At 45.2% G+C, this 18934-nt stretch overlaps 1 protein-coding gene across 5 annotated transcripts in view; it reads left to right on the forward strand.

The window, feature by feature from the left end:
* LOC147026419 (uncharacterized) overlaps window positions 1-18934 on the forward strand; it is a 118460-nt gene that overhangs the window by 7166 nt on the left and 92360 nt on the right. For 3 of the 5 annotated variants that reach the window (XM_085881831.1, XM_085881835.1, XM_085881833.1), the window contains exon 4: window positions 11873-11973. The exons of 1 other annotated variant lie outside the window; for it this stretch is intronic. In XM_085881831.1, the coding sequence (XP_085737957.1) occupies window positions 11873-11973 (101 nt within the window). The remainder of the gene's footprint in view (window positions 1-11872; window positions 11974-18934) is intronic. One more of the 5 variants, XM_085881832.1, reaches the window with a different exon arrangement.

Raw genomic sequence — 18934 nt, forward strand, 5'->3', positions numbered from 1 at the left:
GTCATTTGAAAGGCAGATGTGTTAATAGCTGAGACTCAGATTGCTACTCATTCCACTTGATGATGAATTTTATTGACTTAACGAGTATTCCATAAGTAATCAATTGTGCATGATGTACGTAAAAATGTCAATCGGTAATCCCCATCATTGCTGTGTGATACGCAGTACCATTGAGTAGGATGAGGTAAGTGCTGCCCTTTTCGTGGGGCCTCGTGTTTGTTGTACGTATATTGAACCTTGCAGTAAGGCCGATTTAGGCTACAGGGACAGAACAATCTTCATGGAAGAAGAGCATTTTGAAAAATAGCATAATATTTTGCTGCAGGAAAACACTCCACAGATCACAGCAGTGGTTAAGCATCATGTAGTTGTCTTCAATTCGTGATTCCAACTTTTATAGTTATCTCGTTCCGTCAAGTCGTGTACGACTTGTAGTGACATTCATGTTCAGATTTTTCTAAACATCCCTCTCCTGCACTGTTTCCCAAAGTTCTTCGGTTGCAGCCTTTATCCCATACATTCAGCACGTACACAGTCTGCATCTTCTTCTCTTCCCTCAACCCAACCCACCATGGTTGACTTTGCCAGACTTTCATTTTCTGCACCCATGATGTGGCAAAGTATGACAGTTTGTGTTTGAGCATCAACCTTTTTAATGTACTTTGTGATCTAATTTATTCAAGCACTGATTTGTTGTTCTTGCAGTCCATGGGATTTTTCACATTTCAAAACTGTCAATCCACTTCCTTTCTACATTTCTACATTACATTCTACATTCCTTTCTACAAACCATTCTGTCTCCCCATACACTGTTCTTACTGTAGTTTCTTGTTTCGTGAACAGGCTTCTTATCATGTGCTCCGACACCCTCATTTCTCTCAGCATAATCCACATCAATTCATGATCAACACAATCAAAGGCATTGATGTAATCTATAAAACTGAGACACACCTTCCTTCGATATAATATTTACGATTTGACCTCGAGTACCGCTTCCTCTTCTGACACCTCCTTGCTCAACGGGCATTTCTCGCTTAATGAGGTCTTCTACTCTGTGTAGAATGATCTTTGGTAATATTATCGCGGGGGTGGCCGGCTCAGGTTAACCCTGCCGACCAAATTTGTGGTGCCGGGCGGTTAACACCGACAGCCCCCGGGACGGCCGAGCGGTTCCTTATTAAGAGGAGGCAGACACGTTGATCCTCAGAGATTTCAACACGTGCTCGAAGGACATGGCGGAGGGCAATGACGGACGGGTGGAGGAGCACAGGGAATGAAACGGATGCACAGGGAGTTTATCCTCGAACCCACTACAAATACACGAATACAGTTTCTTCAAAATGAACACATTTAATGGACATAAAACAAATATTTACAAAGGCCGACAATTGAAAAGGAAATGATAATAATATGATATAAATAAATCCTACAGTCGAGGCCTCGCACATAGACTCAAATACAAAGGGGACACAAAATAAAAAGAATAACCCTCCTTCTTTCGTAGCGGCACTCCACATAAAGGCTCAAAGCCCCAGTGTAACAGGTTGTGACATACACGAGGCTTGGAGTCCGTTTCTCACGACTGCACCTCATGCCTCCACTCTGAATACGGCTAAAAATGCACAAGCCAACTGAGTCCGATGCCTCACAAAATGTGCCAGCCTTCTTCTTTCCAAAAGTGCGCAAGCCAACTCCAATCCTCTTCAAAAGCGCCACCTGCCTCGTGCGTTCTTCACACTGTCCTCATGTGTGCGCTCTGCCAATCTCTCATCCTATGCAGTTGGAAGCCTTCCACAATGCGCATGTTGCCTTTCATCACTCCACTTCTCTCTGTCTTATTTTATCCTCTCCCTCCAGGGTGTGGCCCGCTCCCATGTAACCCAGGAAGGCGGGGCTTCTCCTGCTCAGCTAGCTTCTGACGTCACATCCATCAATCGTCTTTCGGGGGCATGACTTCGCTTGTCAACCTTTGAAGGCGGGGCTTTCTGCCGGTTGTTGTGGTTTCAGGGACGCATTCCCCACCTTTATTGCTGATCTTGAAATATAAAAACATAGGGAAAAATCACAGAGGGAAATCACATACTGGGGAGCTTATTCTTACTCCCGAGGCTCATTAAAGGCTCAGTCACACCTTGACGTTTTAGCCAGCAATGGCAACGTATTAAAATGTATGTAAAACGCTGGCTTCAGTTGAACTTTTGATGTTTTTTTTTTTTTTAAAGATTCGGACGTATTCATAACGACTTGGTCTTATGCATAACGTATTAGTAACGGACACAGAACGTTTCGTTGTGTTATAGATAACTTATACCAACGAATGCTGAACCTGTTGGCCTTCACAACCTATGCCCAACGATAGTCTAACTTATGCATAGCGCGCTGCACGCATCGCCGACGATGACGTGGCGTAGGTTATGAAAAGGCTGCCGCACAACGATTCAAATCATAACCGCCGCAGAAATGGAAGTGTCAACATCGCATTCACACCTTGGCGATCTTGCCAGCGTATGCCGACCTCTGAAAAATGCGTCTAAAACGCTGGCGCACGTCGAACACAGTATGGGTAAGTTTGGTATGCGTGAATAGAACGCTAAAGTACGCTATCATACGTCGTAGTAAGTGGAGTCCGTCTTGTAATTTTGAACATGTTGAAAATTTTACAACGTAGTTGCCGTATGACATACGCTCCGCATGCGATGGGAATAAGTTGTACACACGATATGCGATCGTTGACACACATCGACACACGTTACTTGTAAGGTGCTCATAAGTCGAAACACGTCAAGGTAATGGTTAGCGTCAGTTTTCCAGACTTCCAGTTTTTTTTTTCCTTCGTTATGACGGTGTTCAGTGCACAGTGCGGTTATGATTTAAATCGTTGAGCGGCAGCCTATTAATTATATTATATTATAACCGCACTAGAAATCAAAGTGTCAAAATCACCATCATACCGAAGGAAAGAAGAAAAAAAAAAAAAAAAACCAATGTCACCCGCAGGGTGACCCGTATCTTGCCAAAAGGTGACCATGTGTGACTTCTTTAAGGTCACACTGAGGTGAACAGAGCTGCTATCCACCAGGAGCGACGCCTTGAGGAATATCTGCCTACGAGAGATTCCGATGAGAATCGTTCTTCAGAGTAACCATGAAAAATATGCTTTTGCCTCATAACGTCACCAAATGATGTCATAATGTCTCAAGCTTGACATATCTAGAAAGCACTCTTCGATGTGTTCAATTTGAGGTACTACACAATATGGTTCCTAAAACTTGAAAATTTTACCTTGGGGTCAAATATGTTTGACCTTAGGCGCTAACCATGAAGGTCAAGGCCAATCGCCACCAAAAATTAATCAGCTGGGCGCCAGACCATGAACTATATTCCCATGAAGTTTGAAGATGATCCGATCAAAATTACTCAAAAAATAAGGGTTTCGTCGACTCCCCTGATTTGCGACAAAGTGACCTTGACCTTCAAATTTTGTGCACTGAAAGGGACCTCTATAGGCCTCTGATATGCGAAGTTACAAAAATTTCCAATGATAACTGTGCTCTGCAGAATTTTTTATACGCGATTACAGACAAACAAAAAAACAAACAAAAAAAAACATACAAGCTGACTAACATATCTTGCAAAAACTTCGTTTTGGCAAGATAAAAAACAAAAAAAAAAAAACCAGGGAGTCTGGAACACTGACGCTAAACATTACCTCGACGTGTTTCGACTTATGAGTAACTCACAAGTAACGTGTGTCGACGTGTGTCAACGATCGCGTGACGTGCCTACAACTAATGGCCAGCGTTATGCGGAACGTGTGAGTCATACGCTGGCATAAGTCTTAAAATTTCAAGCATGCTAAAATTTGAGGACAACCGAAAAGTACAACGTTTAAAGCCAGCGTACGACGTATGGCAGTGTTTTTCAGCGTGCTCTCAATGTTATTAAAACTTACCCATAACGTATTTGACGTGTACCAGCGTTTTAGACATTTTCCAAAAAATCGGCATAAGCTGGCTAAAACGTCAAGGTGTGACTGAGCCTTAACATCGCACCATCCCTCGTGTGGTGACATGTAACACTTAAGTTTACAGATTCCCCACTTGCATTGAGATGCTTTCTATTCGTCCACGGACCAGGCAACTTAACTCTACACAATGCTATTCCCTCTCAAATTCTTCCATCAACCCCCACAACCAAATTAATATCTTGCTGGCATGTGAAATCAAGGCAATGGTTCGGTTATTTGAACATTCTCTTGCATCCCCTTTCTTTGTTAATGGTATATCGACTGATCGCTTCCACCTTTTGGACCATACAATCCTGCTCCAGATCTGTGGATACATAGCTGTTAAAATTTTGATTGCCTCTTCCCCAAATACCTTAAAGAATTATATTGGAATTTCATTGGCACCTGGTACTTTTTCATTTGCCAGCTCTTTCAAGGCTCTACATACCTCACATTCTGTCATTATTAGTATTCGGGAAATGGGGGTTCTGGGATGCATATAAGGAGGGGGAGGGGATGTTTTTTTTCATCTTATTCACATATATATATATTGTTGTGGTTACCAGATTCGCAAACCACCATTCAGGTCCCTTAGGTGAGGTATCTCGGTAAGTGCATGTGTAGTTAGGCCCAAACCCGTTGTCTAGTGGGAATACATGTCATTTATACGTGCTGCGACTCTTCAGGATAGCCGTTTTTCTTTTACTATCTTTATTTTGGACCAACCGCCATGATCACAACCACAACAACGACCACCAACCACAACGCCGCTTCACCACAACCGCCATGACCTTTACCGTCACAACTCGCCACCATCGCATCACCGTCATCTCGCGCCACTCGTGGGCACCGATGCTGGACTCGTGTAGGGCGCACGTTGAACAGCGTGTACAAAATCACGGATTTTGTGCTTCAAAAACGGATCCAAAACGACACACGCCCACTTTTTGCCGTCCAATCGGTGAGCGAGGGGCGAATTGGCCCCGCCCCCAGGGCGATCGATATATGCAAATTTGTGGATCAAAAAGCCTTCACGCCCACTTTTTGTCGGGCCAATGGGGAGCGAGGTGAAAGGTCAAAGGGAGGGGGTCAAAGGCGAAGTTACGGGGGGGATAAAAGGACGGTGTTCGTCAGTCAAAGGAGTCGTAAAAGTCGGAGCGAAAGAGTCAGCAGAACGAGAACGAGGGGTCGGAACGAGGAAGAAAGGGGTAGTAAAGGTCGGAACGAGGCGAAGGAGTCGGAACAGAGAGTCAAGACTTCGCGGGCGGTGGAGCTGCTCGTCGTGTGCGTTGAAGTCGGAACGGAGGGGACGAGCTGTGGAGAGGCGGCGAGGGCGGACGAGGGGGTGCTCGCGTCGTGCAGGGAGCTGCACCCCTGGGAGGCCGGCAGCGCGACCTGGCCGAGGTGGAGACGCTCGTCGCGCACATAATAAAGATCCTCTATACCCCGAGCATCAGCAACCCCCTCCTGTTTCCCCCCGCGCTGAGATAGTGCGACCAAGGGGGCCCCGTTCCCACCCCCTGCCAGGCACTGTCCACGAGGCCCGCGGGTTGCGGGGCCATCGCCGCTCCGCGTCTCATCACCAGACGGGTAGGCCCGACCAGGTCTCGGCCCCAGGCCTACCTCATTCTTGAGGGTATTTCTTTTCCTTGGTTTTGGGTATGTGTTGTCGGCGCCGTCTGTGAAGTAGAATTGTGTAAGTGTTGCCGTGTGCTCGGTAGTCGGAATTAGCTCTGCACTGTGTTTTCACTTTTATGTTTGCTTTTTGTGTAAATGGAATTGTGTTTTCTTTTTTTTTGTGTGCATTTGGTGGAATTGTATTTGTGTGCTTCCCGTGTGCCGAGAATAAATGTGCTTTATTGTTGAACTGTTTCCCGCTTCGCTTCGTCTTTTCCTCCATTGAATCCCCATCTTGCTTCACGTAAAGGGTTGGTAGTGGGCTGAATACGCCCGATAATTAATCGAACCGTCGAGGTCGACGATAACACCGCTCGGTTATTCTGATAGTACGGAACGGGTCGCTTAAGTGGCCCGTGTCCGAAGTCGACCTGCGGCGAGGTGCGATCGCCCGGTCTACCCTCCGCGTGGGTACTTAGGTAGTTCGAATTTGGCGAGCAACCCTATCCCACGCGGGGGCTGATTGGCTCGATCGCGGTGAGACCGAAAGGTCCACCCGTGACTGGTTCCCGGCGTTAGTCCGAGAGGGTCACGACTGGATTGTCCGTCCGGTGGGCGACGTGCCGCGATTCGAGTTACGTGGCCGTCAGCACGCCGGCGGGCGCGAAGACCGCAACACTGTGGTGGTGAAGCGGCGTTGTGGTTGGTGGTCGTTGTTGTGGTTGTGATCATGGCGGTTGGTCCAAAATAAAGATAGTAAAAGAAAAACGGCTATCCTGAAGAGTCGCAGCACGTATAAATGACATGTATTCCCACTAGACAACGGGTTTGGGCCTAACTACACATGCACTTACCGAGATACCTCACCTAAGGGACCTGAATGGTGGTTTGCGAATCTGGTAACCACAACAATATACTCAAACAGCGAACCAACAAATATTTGTTGATGTAATTCATCACCATTGAGTGTACCATTTCTTGGTTTAAGTATCATTGTTGAGCAAAGATGAAATGACAAACCTCTCTTCATGCTTTTGTCTGGGCATATCATTTTGAGATTGTAGTGGATTAAATTATCAGTTTTCTTCACATCTTCTAACTTATTTGTATTATCTACTTTTGTTTTAGTTATTTCTTCATTCAGGCTTATTTGATATTCTTCACATTCATTATGTTTTTCATTTCAATACCAAGGCTGTGATTTTCTGTTTTATACCAGTAAGGCGGCGGTAGCCCGTTAAAACCCCTCCAACTTAAATATCTTAACACTTATGGATATACATATGTATACTACTTGGCCAAAGGTATTCGGACACCCCTTCTAATTAGGGGAGTCAGCTATTTCAGCCACACCCATTGCTGACGTATCGAAACTGAAGCACACAGCCATGCAATCTCCATAGACAAACATTGGCAGTGGAATGGGCCGTACTGAAGTATGACTTTCAATGTGGCGCAGTCACGCGATGCCACCTTTCCAACAAGTCAGTTCGTCAAATTTCTGCCCTGATAGAGCTGCACGGTCAACGGTAAGTGCTGTTATTGTGAAGTTGAAACATTTTGGAGCAACAACAGCTCAGACGCAAAGTGGTAGCCCACACAAGCTCACAGAGCGGGACCGCCGAGTGCTGAAGCCCATAGTGCAGAAGAATCGTCTGTCGTCGATTGCAACACTCACAACCGAGTTCCTAACTGACTCTGGAAGCAACGTGAGCACAAGCATTGTTCATCGAGAGCTTCATAAAATAGGTTTCCCTTGATTTACGCTGGGAGAGGCACCATATCTATCTGTCTGTCTCTCTCTCTCTCTCTCTCTCTCTCTCTCTCTCTCTCTCTCTCTCTCTCTCTCTCTCTCTCTCTCTCTCTCTCTCTCTCTCTCTCTCTCTCTCTCTCTCTCTCTCTCTCTCTCTCTCTCTCTCTCTCTCTCTCTCTCTCTCTCTCTCTCTCTCTCTCTCTCTCTCTCTCTCTCTCTCTCTCTCTCTCTCTCTCTCTCTCTCTCTCTCTCTCTCTCTCTCTCTCTCTCTCTCTCTCTCTCTCTCTCTCTCTCTCTCTCTCTCTCTCTCTCTCTCTCTCTCTCTCTCTCTCTCTCTCTCTCTCTCTCTCTCTCTCTCTCTCTCTCTCTCTCTCTCTCTCTCTCTCTCTGTCTGTGTTGACGAACGTGACCCAGAATGATTAGGGAGGGGTAGGTAGGAGAAATACTGATGTATAAAGTGTGGGAGTGGGAGATGTGATTTATTGCAACGTGAGGGGTATGGTGTTGTGCGAGAGGAAAGTGTGAATGCGCTTCAGTATATTTGTTCCTTCATGAGAGAGACAGAGACAGACATATATAGAGATAGATATGAAAGGAAAAAACAAACAAGCAGTCATAGACTGGTACTTACGAAATCGTCAACTTGACCTCTGACCTTGTCTAATAAAAGCTGTCTCTCGAGAAGGTAGCGACACAAACCAAAAGTTTCTACGATGATTCTGTACCAAACCATCAAAAATCGAATGTTTTGGATGTTTGACCTCACTGTGACCTTGACCTTTGACTGATTTTGACCAAAATCTAATCAGCGCTAGCCACCACCCTCCTGAATCACATGGTGTAATTTGACATTGGTAGCTTCTTCCATTCTCGAGTTATCATTTTTTGGATGTTTGACCTCACTGTGACCTTGACCTTTGACCGATTTTGACCAAAATCTAATCAGCACTAGCCATCACCCTCCTGAATCACGTGGTGCAATTTGACATTGGTAGCTTCTTCCGTTCTCGAGTTATCGTGCCTACAAACAAACAAACACAAACAAACATACAAACAAACAAACAAGCAGTCATAGACTGGTACTTACGAAATCGTCAACTTGACCTCTGACCTTGTCTAATAAAAGCTGTCTCTCGAGAAGGTAGCGATGCAAACCAGAATTTTCTTCGATGATTATGTATCAAACCATCAAAAATCGAATGTTTTGGATGTTTGACCTCACTGTGACCTTGACCTTTGACTGATTTTGACCAAAATCTAATCAGCACTAGCCATCACCCTCCTGAATCGCATTGTGTAATTTGACATTGGTCGCTTCTTCCTTTCTCGAGTTATCTGAACCAAACCATCAAAAATCGAATATTTGACTTCACCGTGACCTTGACCTTTGACCGATTTTGACCAAAATCTAATCAGCACTAGCCACCACCCTCCTGAATCACGTGGTGTAATTTGACATTGGAAGCTTCTTCCGTTCTCGAGTTATCGTGCCTACAAACAAACAAGCAGTCATAGACTGGTACTTACGAAATCGTCAACTTTACCTCTGACCTTGTCTAATAAAAGCTGTCTCTGGAGAAGGTAGCGACGCAAACCAGAAGTTTCTACGATGATTCTGTACCAAACCATCAAAAATCGAATGTTTGACCTCACTGTGACCTTGACCTTTGACCGATTTTGACCAAAATCTAATCAGCACTAGCCATCAGCCTCCTGAATCACGTGGTGTAATTTGACATTGGTAGCTTCTTCCGTTCTCAAGTTATCGTGCCTACAAACAAACAAACAAACAAACAGAAACGGAAGGCATCAATATACTTACGAAATCCTTAGATTTCGTAACAAACAAACAAACAGAAACGGAAGTCATCAATATACTTACGAAATCTTTAGATTTCGTAAGTAACAACCCCAGAGCCAGATGCGTGAGGAGCAAAGTCCTTATCCAAACCATGTATATGTCTGTAAGTGTGAATGGTGTACCTCTGTGGGACGCTCCACCTGTGTGTTCCCACCTCGTGGTAGTTGCGTGCTATTCCCCCTTCCCGCTCTATCACAGGGACTTGCATCACATTGCGCTTCACACTTATCCGTCCGTGAACTGCCTGCTATACCTGTCTGGCTCCACGGTTTGATGGCAGCAACAGCAGCGGCGCGACGATGGCAAGGGGGGAGGGGAGGGGGAGGGGGGTTTTGAGACATTCTCGTACCTGCGAGCAGGATGACGTCCGGAGGGCCAGGACGAGGTGAAGTGCAAGAGAGTCCGAGCGAAGACAGAGGCGAGGTGGAAGGAGTCGAGGCTAAAAAATGAAGCTGAAGGAAACTGCTCCGCTCTGCTCCTTTTATGATTCCCGGGGGAAGGGTGGGGTGAGGACTGGATAGCGATGTGCTGTGGTCCAAATCCTGCTCCTCTTTTGGGCCACAGTGGCCTGAACCACCCCCCGCCAGGCTCCGGAAGCGGAAACCGGCTCAGTAGCTTGCCAACCTCAGTCGTTGCTCCTCACTTTACGTGGGGCCACGATCCCCTCGTGCACACCGCGGCCCTGCATTTGTGCTGATCATTATTTCAACGTAGAGTTGTCGCGGACTTCTCCCGCTACCCATGTACCCCTCCACGAGGCGTAACGCACGTTCAGGCCCATGTCAAGTCCTTGGATCACCCTTCCCGCGTCCCCTCCTCGTCCCTTGAGGTTTCGTCGTGGTTTAATGACTGGGTGAGGGCAGTTATGATGGTCATAGAGCAGGACGCCCACACGGGTAGGTTCTCTGTGAAAGGTGGTTGTAATTGTAGTGCTTGTAGAGCGGTTGATCGTCACACACCACTCAGGGTAATGGCTGACTCCACGTGGGGCTCGAAGTAGAATGGTGAATTGCAGCTTGGGGTCCTGAGCTTGAGTCCCTGTTTCAACCTTGAAATAACGTCAGGTGGGTTGACTCAGCTTGTCATCCTTCCGATGTTGGCAAAACTAGTACCAGCTTACTGGGGTGTAAAAGCCCTCAAGTATCCTGCGTCGGAGTGGCGACCCATCCAGGACTGTACTCCTTAGCCAATTAAACTGCCTCGGCAGCCCCATGCACATCACGGTGTGAATGGAATGGTTATTGTTTAGTTACTGATGGTTTCCTCATCTTTGAGTGTATTGACTATGTTTACCTTTTTTGTTTCTTTCAACATCATTTGCTCCATTCTCCTCATTGTTTTCATGCCTTGGCTTTTTACAGTTTCTTTGTACAACTTCTTCAATGAAAGGGTATAATACAGTCAGTCTGTCTATCTCGATCTCACTATCTCCCTCCCTTCCTGTGCCTCCCTCTCTCCCACCTCTCACCTTCCTCCCCTCTATTCCCACCCTCAATCTCTGTCTTTCTCTGTCTGTCTCTGCCTGTGTCTCTGCCTGTCTCTCTCTCTCTCTCTCTCTGTCTGTCTCTGTCTCTGTCTCTCTCTTGTCTGTCTCTCTCTTGTCTGTCTCTCTCTTGTCTGTCTCTCTCTTGTCTGTCTCTCTCTTGTCTGTCTCTCTCTTGTCTGTCTCTCTCTTGTCTGTCTCTCTCTTGTCTGTCTCTCTCTTGTCTGTCTCTCTCTTGTCTGTCTCTCTCTTGTCTGTCTCTCTCTTGTCTGTCTCTCTCTTGTCTGTCTCTCTCTCTCTTGTCTCTCTCTCTCTCTCTTGTCTCTCTCTCTCTCTCTCTTGTCTCTCTCTCTCTCTCTCTTGTCTCTCTCTCTCTTTTGTCTCTCTCTCTCTCTCTTGTCTCTCTCTCTCTCTCTTGTCTCTCTCTCTTGTCTGTCTCTTGTCTCTCTTGTCTGTCTCTTGTCTCTCTCTCTCTTGTCTCTCTTGTCTCTCTTGTCTGTCTCTCTCTCTCTCTCTCTCTCTCTCTCTCTCTCTCTCTCTGTCTCTGTCTCTGTCTCTGTCTCTGTCTCTGTCTCTGTCTCTGTCTCTGTCTCTGTCTCTGTCTCTGTCTCTGTCTCTGTCTCTGTCTCTGTCTCTGTCTCTCTCTCTCTTGTCTCTGTCTCTCTCTCTCTTGTCTCTGTCTCTCTCTCTCTTGTCTCTGTCTCTCTCTCTCTTGTCTCTGTCTCTCTCTCTCTTGTCTCTCTCTCTCTCTCTCTTGTCTCTCTCTCTTTCTCTCTTGTCTCTCTCTCTCTCTTCTCTCTCTTGTCTCTCTCCCTCTCTCTCTCTCTTGTCTCTCTCTCTCTCTCTCTCTTGTCTCTCTCTCTCTCTCTCCCTTCTCTCTCATTCCAACCCCTCACTCTCTCTGTCTGTCTCTCTATGTCTGTCTCTCTCTCTAACACCCTCTGTCTTTCTCTCTCAGACTGTCACTCAATCTGAAACCTCCTCCCAATGGCGTATATAATATATCTCGGTGGCCTCTTGCTGCTGCTTTCCAGAGAATATTTAGTGTTTTCTTGTCACCTTTAACTTTTATTTTAAAAAATCTATTGTGGTTCACATGCTTTTATATTTTTCCATCAACTGATCATGGATGCTCTGTTGTTTAACCTTTAGCAGATTGTGACACTGTAGCTTCCTGGCCTTGGAAGCTTCAGAATGGCACATGTGGAAGTGTTGGCAAGGCTCAGACTCCAAGTAGCAACGATATCTTACTGGTTTGTTGAATCTTTGCTTTACATTTTCCCTCGTGCTTTCCTTTTTTATTTTTTTTTTCACACTGCTTTTTTGGGAACCATTGTAAAGCATTATACTTACCGCTTTGTTTTCCTGGTCTAACGTCACTTAGGGTACAAGTTTGCTTCTTTAAGCTGTCTGGTTGTTGCTTCACTCACTGGTGTCTGAGATGAATGTCAGTAAAACTGCTGCTCTGGTGCTATCAGGGTGTACAGCATCGTGTGGCATGCTCTCCTGAGAAATGAACAATGAGCTGGCTGTTCTCTTGTAGTCATGTGCCGCTAATTTTTATCCCCATGCTTTTTTGGGGGGGGGGACGGGGGTGGGGTGGTATTGTAATCGGTCTTTCTGTTTTTCCGTCCAACTTGCTATCTCCTCTGAAATGGTTGGGCAGAAATTCACCAAATTTGATAGTTATAATTACCACATGGCAAGAAAATGCTGGACATCCACCAACATCACTGCATTGCACAAAAAGGTGCAAAAACTGATCCCCTTAACTGCAGTCCAATCCGCTTACTTCCAATCATCAGCAAAGTAAGAGGATTTATCATTGCAGTTGATGTGCAATCCTTCCTTTTCTCAAACGATCTCATGTCAGATCACCAATTTTGTTTCAAGCCAGGCCACTCTACCATGGACATACTGTTTCTACTCATCCAACAATGGATTGAGGCACTCAATATCAGAAATGAGATCAGGGCTGGCTCTCTGGACATATCTTGTGCTTTTGATACAGTCTAACATCCTGCCTTGCTCTCCAAACTCTCTGCCTATTGTATCCAAGGCCCAGCTGTTTTACTTCCTCCACTCCAACCTGGATATTCTGTAAAAGCCCTTTCTTCACCTCCTTGATAAATACTCTCAGTTGTTGGAAATTCTCCTGATTGTTCTTTTGTCAAAGTTGAAGCAAAATACCTGTTTAATAAGCCTGTCATCTCACTTTCATCACTAACCACTCTCCCGCTGCTATTCCTCAATGGGCCCACACTGGTCTTAACCTGTTATTTTCCCCTGATATACTTAAAGAAAGCCTTGCTATTATGTTTAATATTCTTAGCCATGTCCTTCTCATACTCTCTTTTGGCTTGCCGAGTTATTTTCTTATCTTGCCTCTGTTTACTTCAAGAGTGATATAAATCTAACTCCAGTCCTATTATTTTAAACCTAATGAATGCCTTCTGCTTCTCCTTAATAGCTTTCCTTATCTCACAGCTAAACCACTCTGGTCTCTTTCTGTTTCTAGTTTTACACCTCATTTGAATGGACTTGCTCTGCACTCTACACATTTGCTCCTTGAAGGTTTCCCATTTCTCTGATGCTGATTGTTCTGTTGTTAGCTTCTCCCATTGTACATCACCCAGTTCTCTCCTCATACCCTCGAGGTTTGCCTTCCTGAAATTTAATATCCTTACTCTACTATCCTGAACTCAAACCCTTAACAGAATCTTTGCATACACAATGTTATGGTCACTTGATCCTAAATGCTTCCAGACCTCCACCTCCTCCATCATATTGGGATCGTTACTGAAAAGGAGGTTTAACACTGCACTCCCCCTCGTGGGCTTAGCTACAAACTCGGTTAAAAAGCAATCCTTAACTAAAACTCGGAAATCCTCATCTGCTCTGCACTTTCCCTGTTCCTGGATACAATCTATCCCTGGCAAGTTATAATCCCCCAAAACCAATCAATACTCTTCCCTTACCACATGCACTTTTGAATTATTCATGCACTCCTCCTTCCTCCTCTTCCTTCACACCCAGAGCCTTATAAAAACATCTCACAAGTATCTTACTGTTTTTACAATCTCTAATCTCTACCTATACAGAATCGTCAACATTAATTCCCTCCTTAATATCACCTCTTCCTCTTGATGCAATGCTGTCTTTTACCAAGATTGCTACTCCTCCTCTTATTCTCTCCTTCCTATCACACCGATACACCTTGTAGCCTTCTAATCCTGTCCTCCAGTGACTCCTTATTAAACCATGTCTCACTTCCATCCATTGGGAACATACTCTGTACAGAGTGTTGGTGCTGTGTAAGCAGTCTCCTTGGCTATTGGGCACAATCCAGGATGGGTCACCACTCTGACACAGGATACCAGCAAGCTGGCACTCATTTCACCAACCTCAGAAGGATGACAGGCAGAGCCAACCCCACCAAGTATTAATTCAACAGTGAGTGGGATTTGAACTCAGGATCCTCGATCCCAAGCCCACCACCCTAACCATTACGCCAACACCAGGAATATGTCTTACCATAGCTATATCACACTCCTCCCTATCTATTTTGGCTTCAAGCTCTTCCATATTGGTTCATGGAAAAATGTTTTCACGAAAAAATAAGTGACTACTAAATTCGTTATTGGTGTGTGTCTGTTGGGTGGTCGATCTCGTCGATAAAATTTTTTTTTCCAAAAATTTTTTTTGAAATTTGTTCTACCCTTATTAGCAGTTTTTCCGTCGATATGCTTGTCTGTCTGTCTGTCTGTCTGTCTCTCTGTTCGGTCCAGTGCTCCGTAAATACAATGGCAATTTCGATGAAACTTGGTTGGTAGGTTCATACCATGACCTAGTTGTGTGCAAATGAGAACCGTTGCTATGGACACCACCGTTGCCTTGCAACGGGACTTTGAATTTTTTGAAAAATCATAAAAAATGTATTTTATCAAAAATCGAGCCACGAGCGACTGTGGGCAGTACATTCAGCCATATTGTCAAAAATTTCCAGCCGGATCCTATGAAAACTGCCGGAGAAGATAGACTGAATGAACCCTGGTCGAAAACAATAAAAAAACGAAGTTCGTTGCATCTCAGAGCAGCGTTTCTCAACCTTTTTACCCTTGTGGAACCCTTGAAATAGTTTTAATGTCTCAGGGAACCCCTGCATAAAAATTATTATATTCCATTATTAATATCTAGCTCTTTTATATTTTTATCGTAGTTCACGTGGTGAACATAATATATTTTTTCAGATACCTGGTTTAAGGAAAAAATGACCCCCTTTTTGTCAAATTTATTGGCAATGAAAAAAGAAAACATACTGCTCGTTTATGAGACCTCACACCGAGGTTTTAATTCACAAAAAATATATATATATTTTTTAAATTAACAAAAAAACACCATGTAACTTGATCAACAAAACTTAAACAAATAAAGCTGAAGCAATAAAGGTAAACAGAAAAACTAACCTTGAGAGAGAGACTTCGCGCTAGGAAGCACAGAGAAGATAGATGGACACCGTGCATGCGTCCCGTACTTGAGTCAGTCACTCAATGATACAAGAATCCGCCGCGTACAGGACGTCCACTAACCAGTGAGGGCGGTTTCACACTGGCGCCATATAGACATCGTTAAATACATTCACTATGGTTGTTATAATTGTAAATAATATAAGAGGTTGAAGCCTCTATTATAATAACCAAGGAGTTTCCAACAATATGCCATACGTGTATCGTAAAATTATGAATATTAAATCAAACAAAAACTACTAAAAAATACAATAGCCTATTTATTACTGCTTCTCGCGGAACCCCTAGCGACCTCTTGCGGAACCCCGGTTGAGAAACAGTCTCAGAGACTATGAGTCAGATATACATGAAACTGGTATGGTAGGTTCATGGTATGTCCTAGTTATGTGTACGAAAGAACCGTTGCTATGGGCCCCTCTGTTGCCTAGCAACGGCCGAAAAACCTCGAAATGTGGGGGTATTTTAACGAAAAAACAATCTGCAGCATTAACCCTTGAAGCTGGAATCATGAATTTTCTTGTGCTTAATCCTCAGGTCATTCCCCATCGAACGGGCCCATCACATCAGGTTCCATTGGGTAGTCGACTCCCCATGTCCGCCTACCGACTTGTTTGTTGGGTAGTCGATCCAGTCGAAAAAAAAAAAATTTTAATTTTTTTTTTTTTAATTTGTTCTATCCTTATTATCAGTTTTTCCGTCGATATGTTTGTCTGTCTGTCTGTCTGTCTGTCTGTTCGGTCCAGTGCTCCGTTAATACAATGGCGATTTCGATGAAACTTGGTTGGAAGGTTCATACCATGACCGAGTTGTGTGCAAATGAGAACCGTTGCTATGTACACCACCGTTGCCTCACAATGGGACTTTGAATTTTTTGAAAAATCATAAAAAATTAATTTTTTTGAAAATCAAAAATCGGGCCATGAGCGACTGTGGGCAGTACATTCAGCCATATTGTCAAAAATTTCCAGCCGGATTCTATGAAAACTGTCGGAGAAGATAGACTTTGAATGAACCCTGGTCGAAAACAATAAAAAAACGAAGTTCGTTATATCTCAGAGACTATGAGTCAGATATACATGAAACTGGTATGGTAGGTTCATGGTATGTCCTAGTTATGTGTGAGAATGAACCGTTGCTATGGATGCCTCCGTTGCCCAGCAACAGCTGAAAAACCTCAATGTGGGGGTATTTTAACAAAAAAACAATCTGCAGCATTAACCCTTGAAGCTAGAATCATGAATTTTCTTGTGCTTAATCCTCAGGTCATTCCCCATCGAACGGGCCCATCGCGTCAGGTTCTATTGGGTAGTCGACTACCCATGTCCGCCTACCGGCTTGTCTGTCTGTCTGTCCCGAGCATAGCTCCGTGAGTTTTGATCCGATCCTGATAAAATTTTGGTGGGAGGTTTATATCATGATCTAGTTGTGTTTTCCTGAGAATGGGCGTGGTGCGCCCATTATGGGCAAAGCCACGCCCAAAAAACCTGTGTTTTTAGGGCGTAGCCGATTTCAATTTGCATCTTCTCCTCAGGGGTTTGTCGAATCTGACAGGGGTTTCGGTATTTGGTTCGCCCAATGGCACCTGCATAGCCCCACGGAGCTCGATTTTTCATTTTCGTCTCAAGGTCACAAGGTCACGAACTGAGAAAATTGCGAATTTTGACATAAAAATCCATCTTCTCCGAGGGGGTTTGTCGAATCTGGCAGGGGTTTCGGTATTTGGTTAGCCCAGTGGCACCTGCATAGCCCCACGGAGCTCGATTTTTTTTTTTCATTTTCGTCCCAAGGTCAAGGTCACGAACTTAGAAAATTGCGAATTTTGATATAAAAATCCATCTTCTCCGAGGGGGTTTGTCGAATCTGGTAGGGGTTTCGGTATTTGGTTTGCCCAATGGCACCCGCATAGCCCGACGGAGCTCGATTTTTCATTTTCGTCCGAAGGTCAAGGTCACAAGGTCACGAACATAGAAAATTGCGAATTTTGACATAAAAATCATATGACCGCTCAAGCTTTGAGAGCGAGGATGACAATATTTTTTTATGGATAATCTAACACATTTTTATGAAAACACAACTAGATCATTATATAAACCTCCCACCTAATATTTTGCAGCAAATAACCTGTCACTCGTACCACATCATGTTGATCATTTTTATAACTTGGTCAAACATTATCACATTGTCTCATCCTTGACTTCTGAAACAATCTACATCGTCAAATACCACTCGTGAACCATCATCGTCTTCAGACTTGTTATTATTTAAACTCCTGGCATTGGCATAGAATATGTTTAACTTTTCCCTTCCTGAAATTATATTTTCTTGCCTGGCTTTACACATCGCAACTTCATCATCAGTTCCTTCCTTAATCGCTTCCCCACCTTCCGCTAACCTAAAAAAGCCTGAATTCCTTCCTCAATTCTCACTGCAAACCTTTCTGCCCCATTTCTATTTAGCATATGGCCAGCCATCATTCTGGAAAACACTGCCTTTGTCCCTGAAATGATTCCCACTGCTTAAATGCAAAGCCTTCCTCCCTTCACCATTCTTCCAGCCATTTGTTGACATATATCGCTCTGCTCATAATTTCTATGTCATTTCCTTATCTTTGGAGAACTGCAGAAAACATTACCTCACAACCCTTTGCTTTCAGTTGCTTACCCAATATCCTGCATGTATTTTTCAAAACCTCAGTAAACGTTCCCTCAATCATTAGCTCCGAGGTGTACCACAACCATCGTCTTCCGACCGTGACCCGATGCGATGTCATTTACCCTTCCTCCAATGTCCCCAACTCCTGCTCCTTCAAAACTGCACGTAATTGGATGTCTACGATCCTTCCTGCAGAATGAAGAATCTCCAAATTTAATGGTCTCATCACCTACAAAAACTGTCTCCCAGAACTCATTCCTACCAATCTCAATTGCTAAACCTTCACCACTGCCTGCACTCGCTGCACCCTCACCACTGCCTGCACTCGCTGCACCCTCACCACTGCCTGCACTCGCTGCACCCTCACCACTGCCTGCACTCACTGCACTCTCAGCACTGTCTGCTTGCACTCTTTGCACCCTCACCACTGCCTGCCTGCACTCTTTGCACCCTCACCACTGCCTGCTGCACTCCCTGTACCCTCATCACTGCCTGCCTGCGCTCTCTGCACACTTACGACTGCCTGCCTGCGCTCTCTACACCCACACGACTGCCTGCCTACTCCCACTGCACAATCATCACTGCCTGCCTGACCCCACTGCACCATCACCACTGCCCACCTGCTACCGCTGCACCATCACCACTACCTGCCTTCTCCTGTTGCCCCATCACCACTGCCTGCCTGCTACCGTTGCACCATCACCACTGCCTGCCTGCTCCCGTTGCACCATCACCACTGCCTGCCTGCTCCCGTTGCACCATCACCACTGCCTGCCTGCTCCCACTGCACCATCACCACTGCTTGCCTGCCCCCTTACCACTGCCTGCCTGCCCCCGTTGCACCATCACCACTGCCTGCCTGCTACCGTTGCACCATCACCACTGCCTGCCTGCTACCGTTGCACCATCACCACTGCCTGCCTGCTCCCATTGCACCATCACCACTGCCTGCCTGCTCCCATTGCACCATCACCACTGCCTGCCTGCCCCCTTACCACTGCCTGCCTGTCCCCGCTGCACCATCACGACTGCCTGC

The sequence above is a fragment of the Eptatretus burgeri genome, chromosome 5 (assembly GCF_056783735.1).
Source record: "Eptatretus burgeri isolate ZD-2024b chromosome 5, Ebu_testis_v1, whole genome shotgun sequence".
NCBI lineage: Eukaryota > Metazoa > Chordata > Myxini > Myxiniformes > Myxinidae > Eptatretus > Eptatretus burgeri.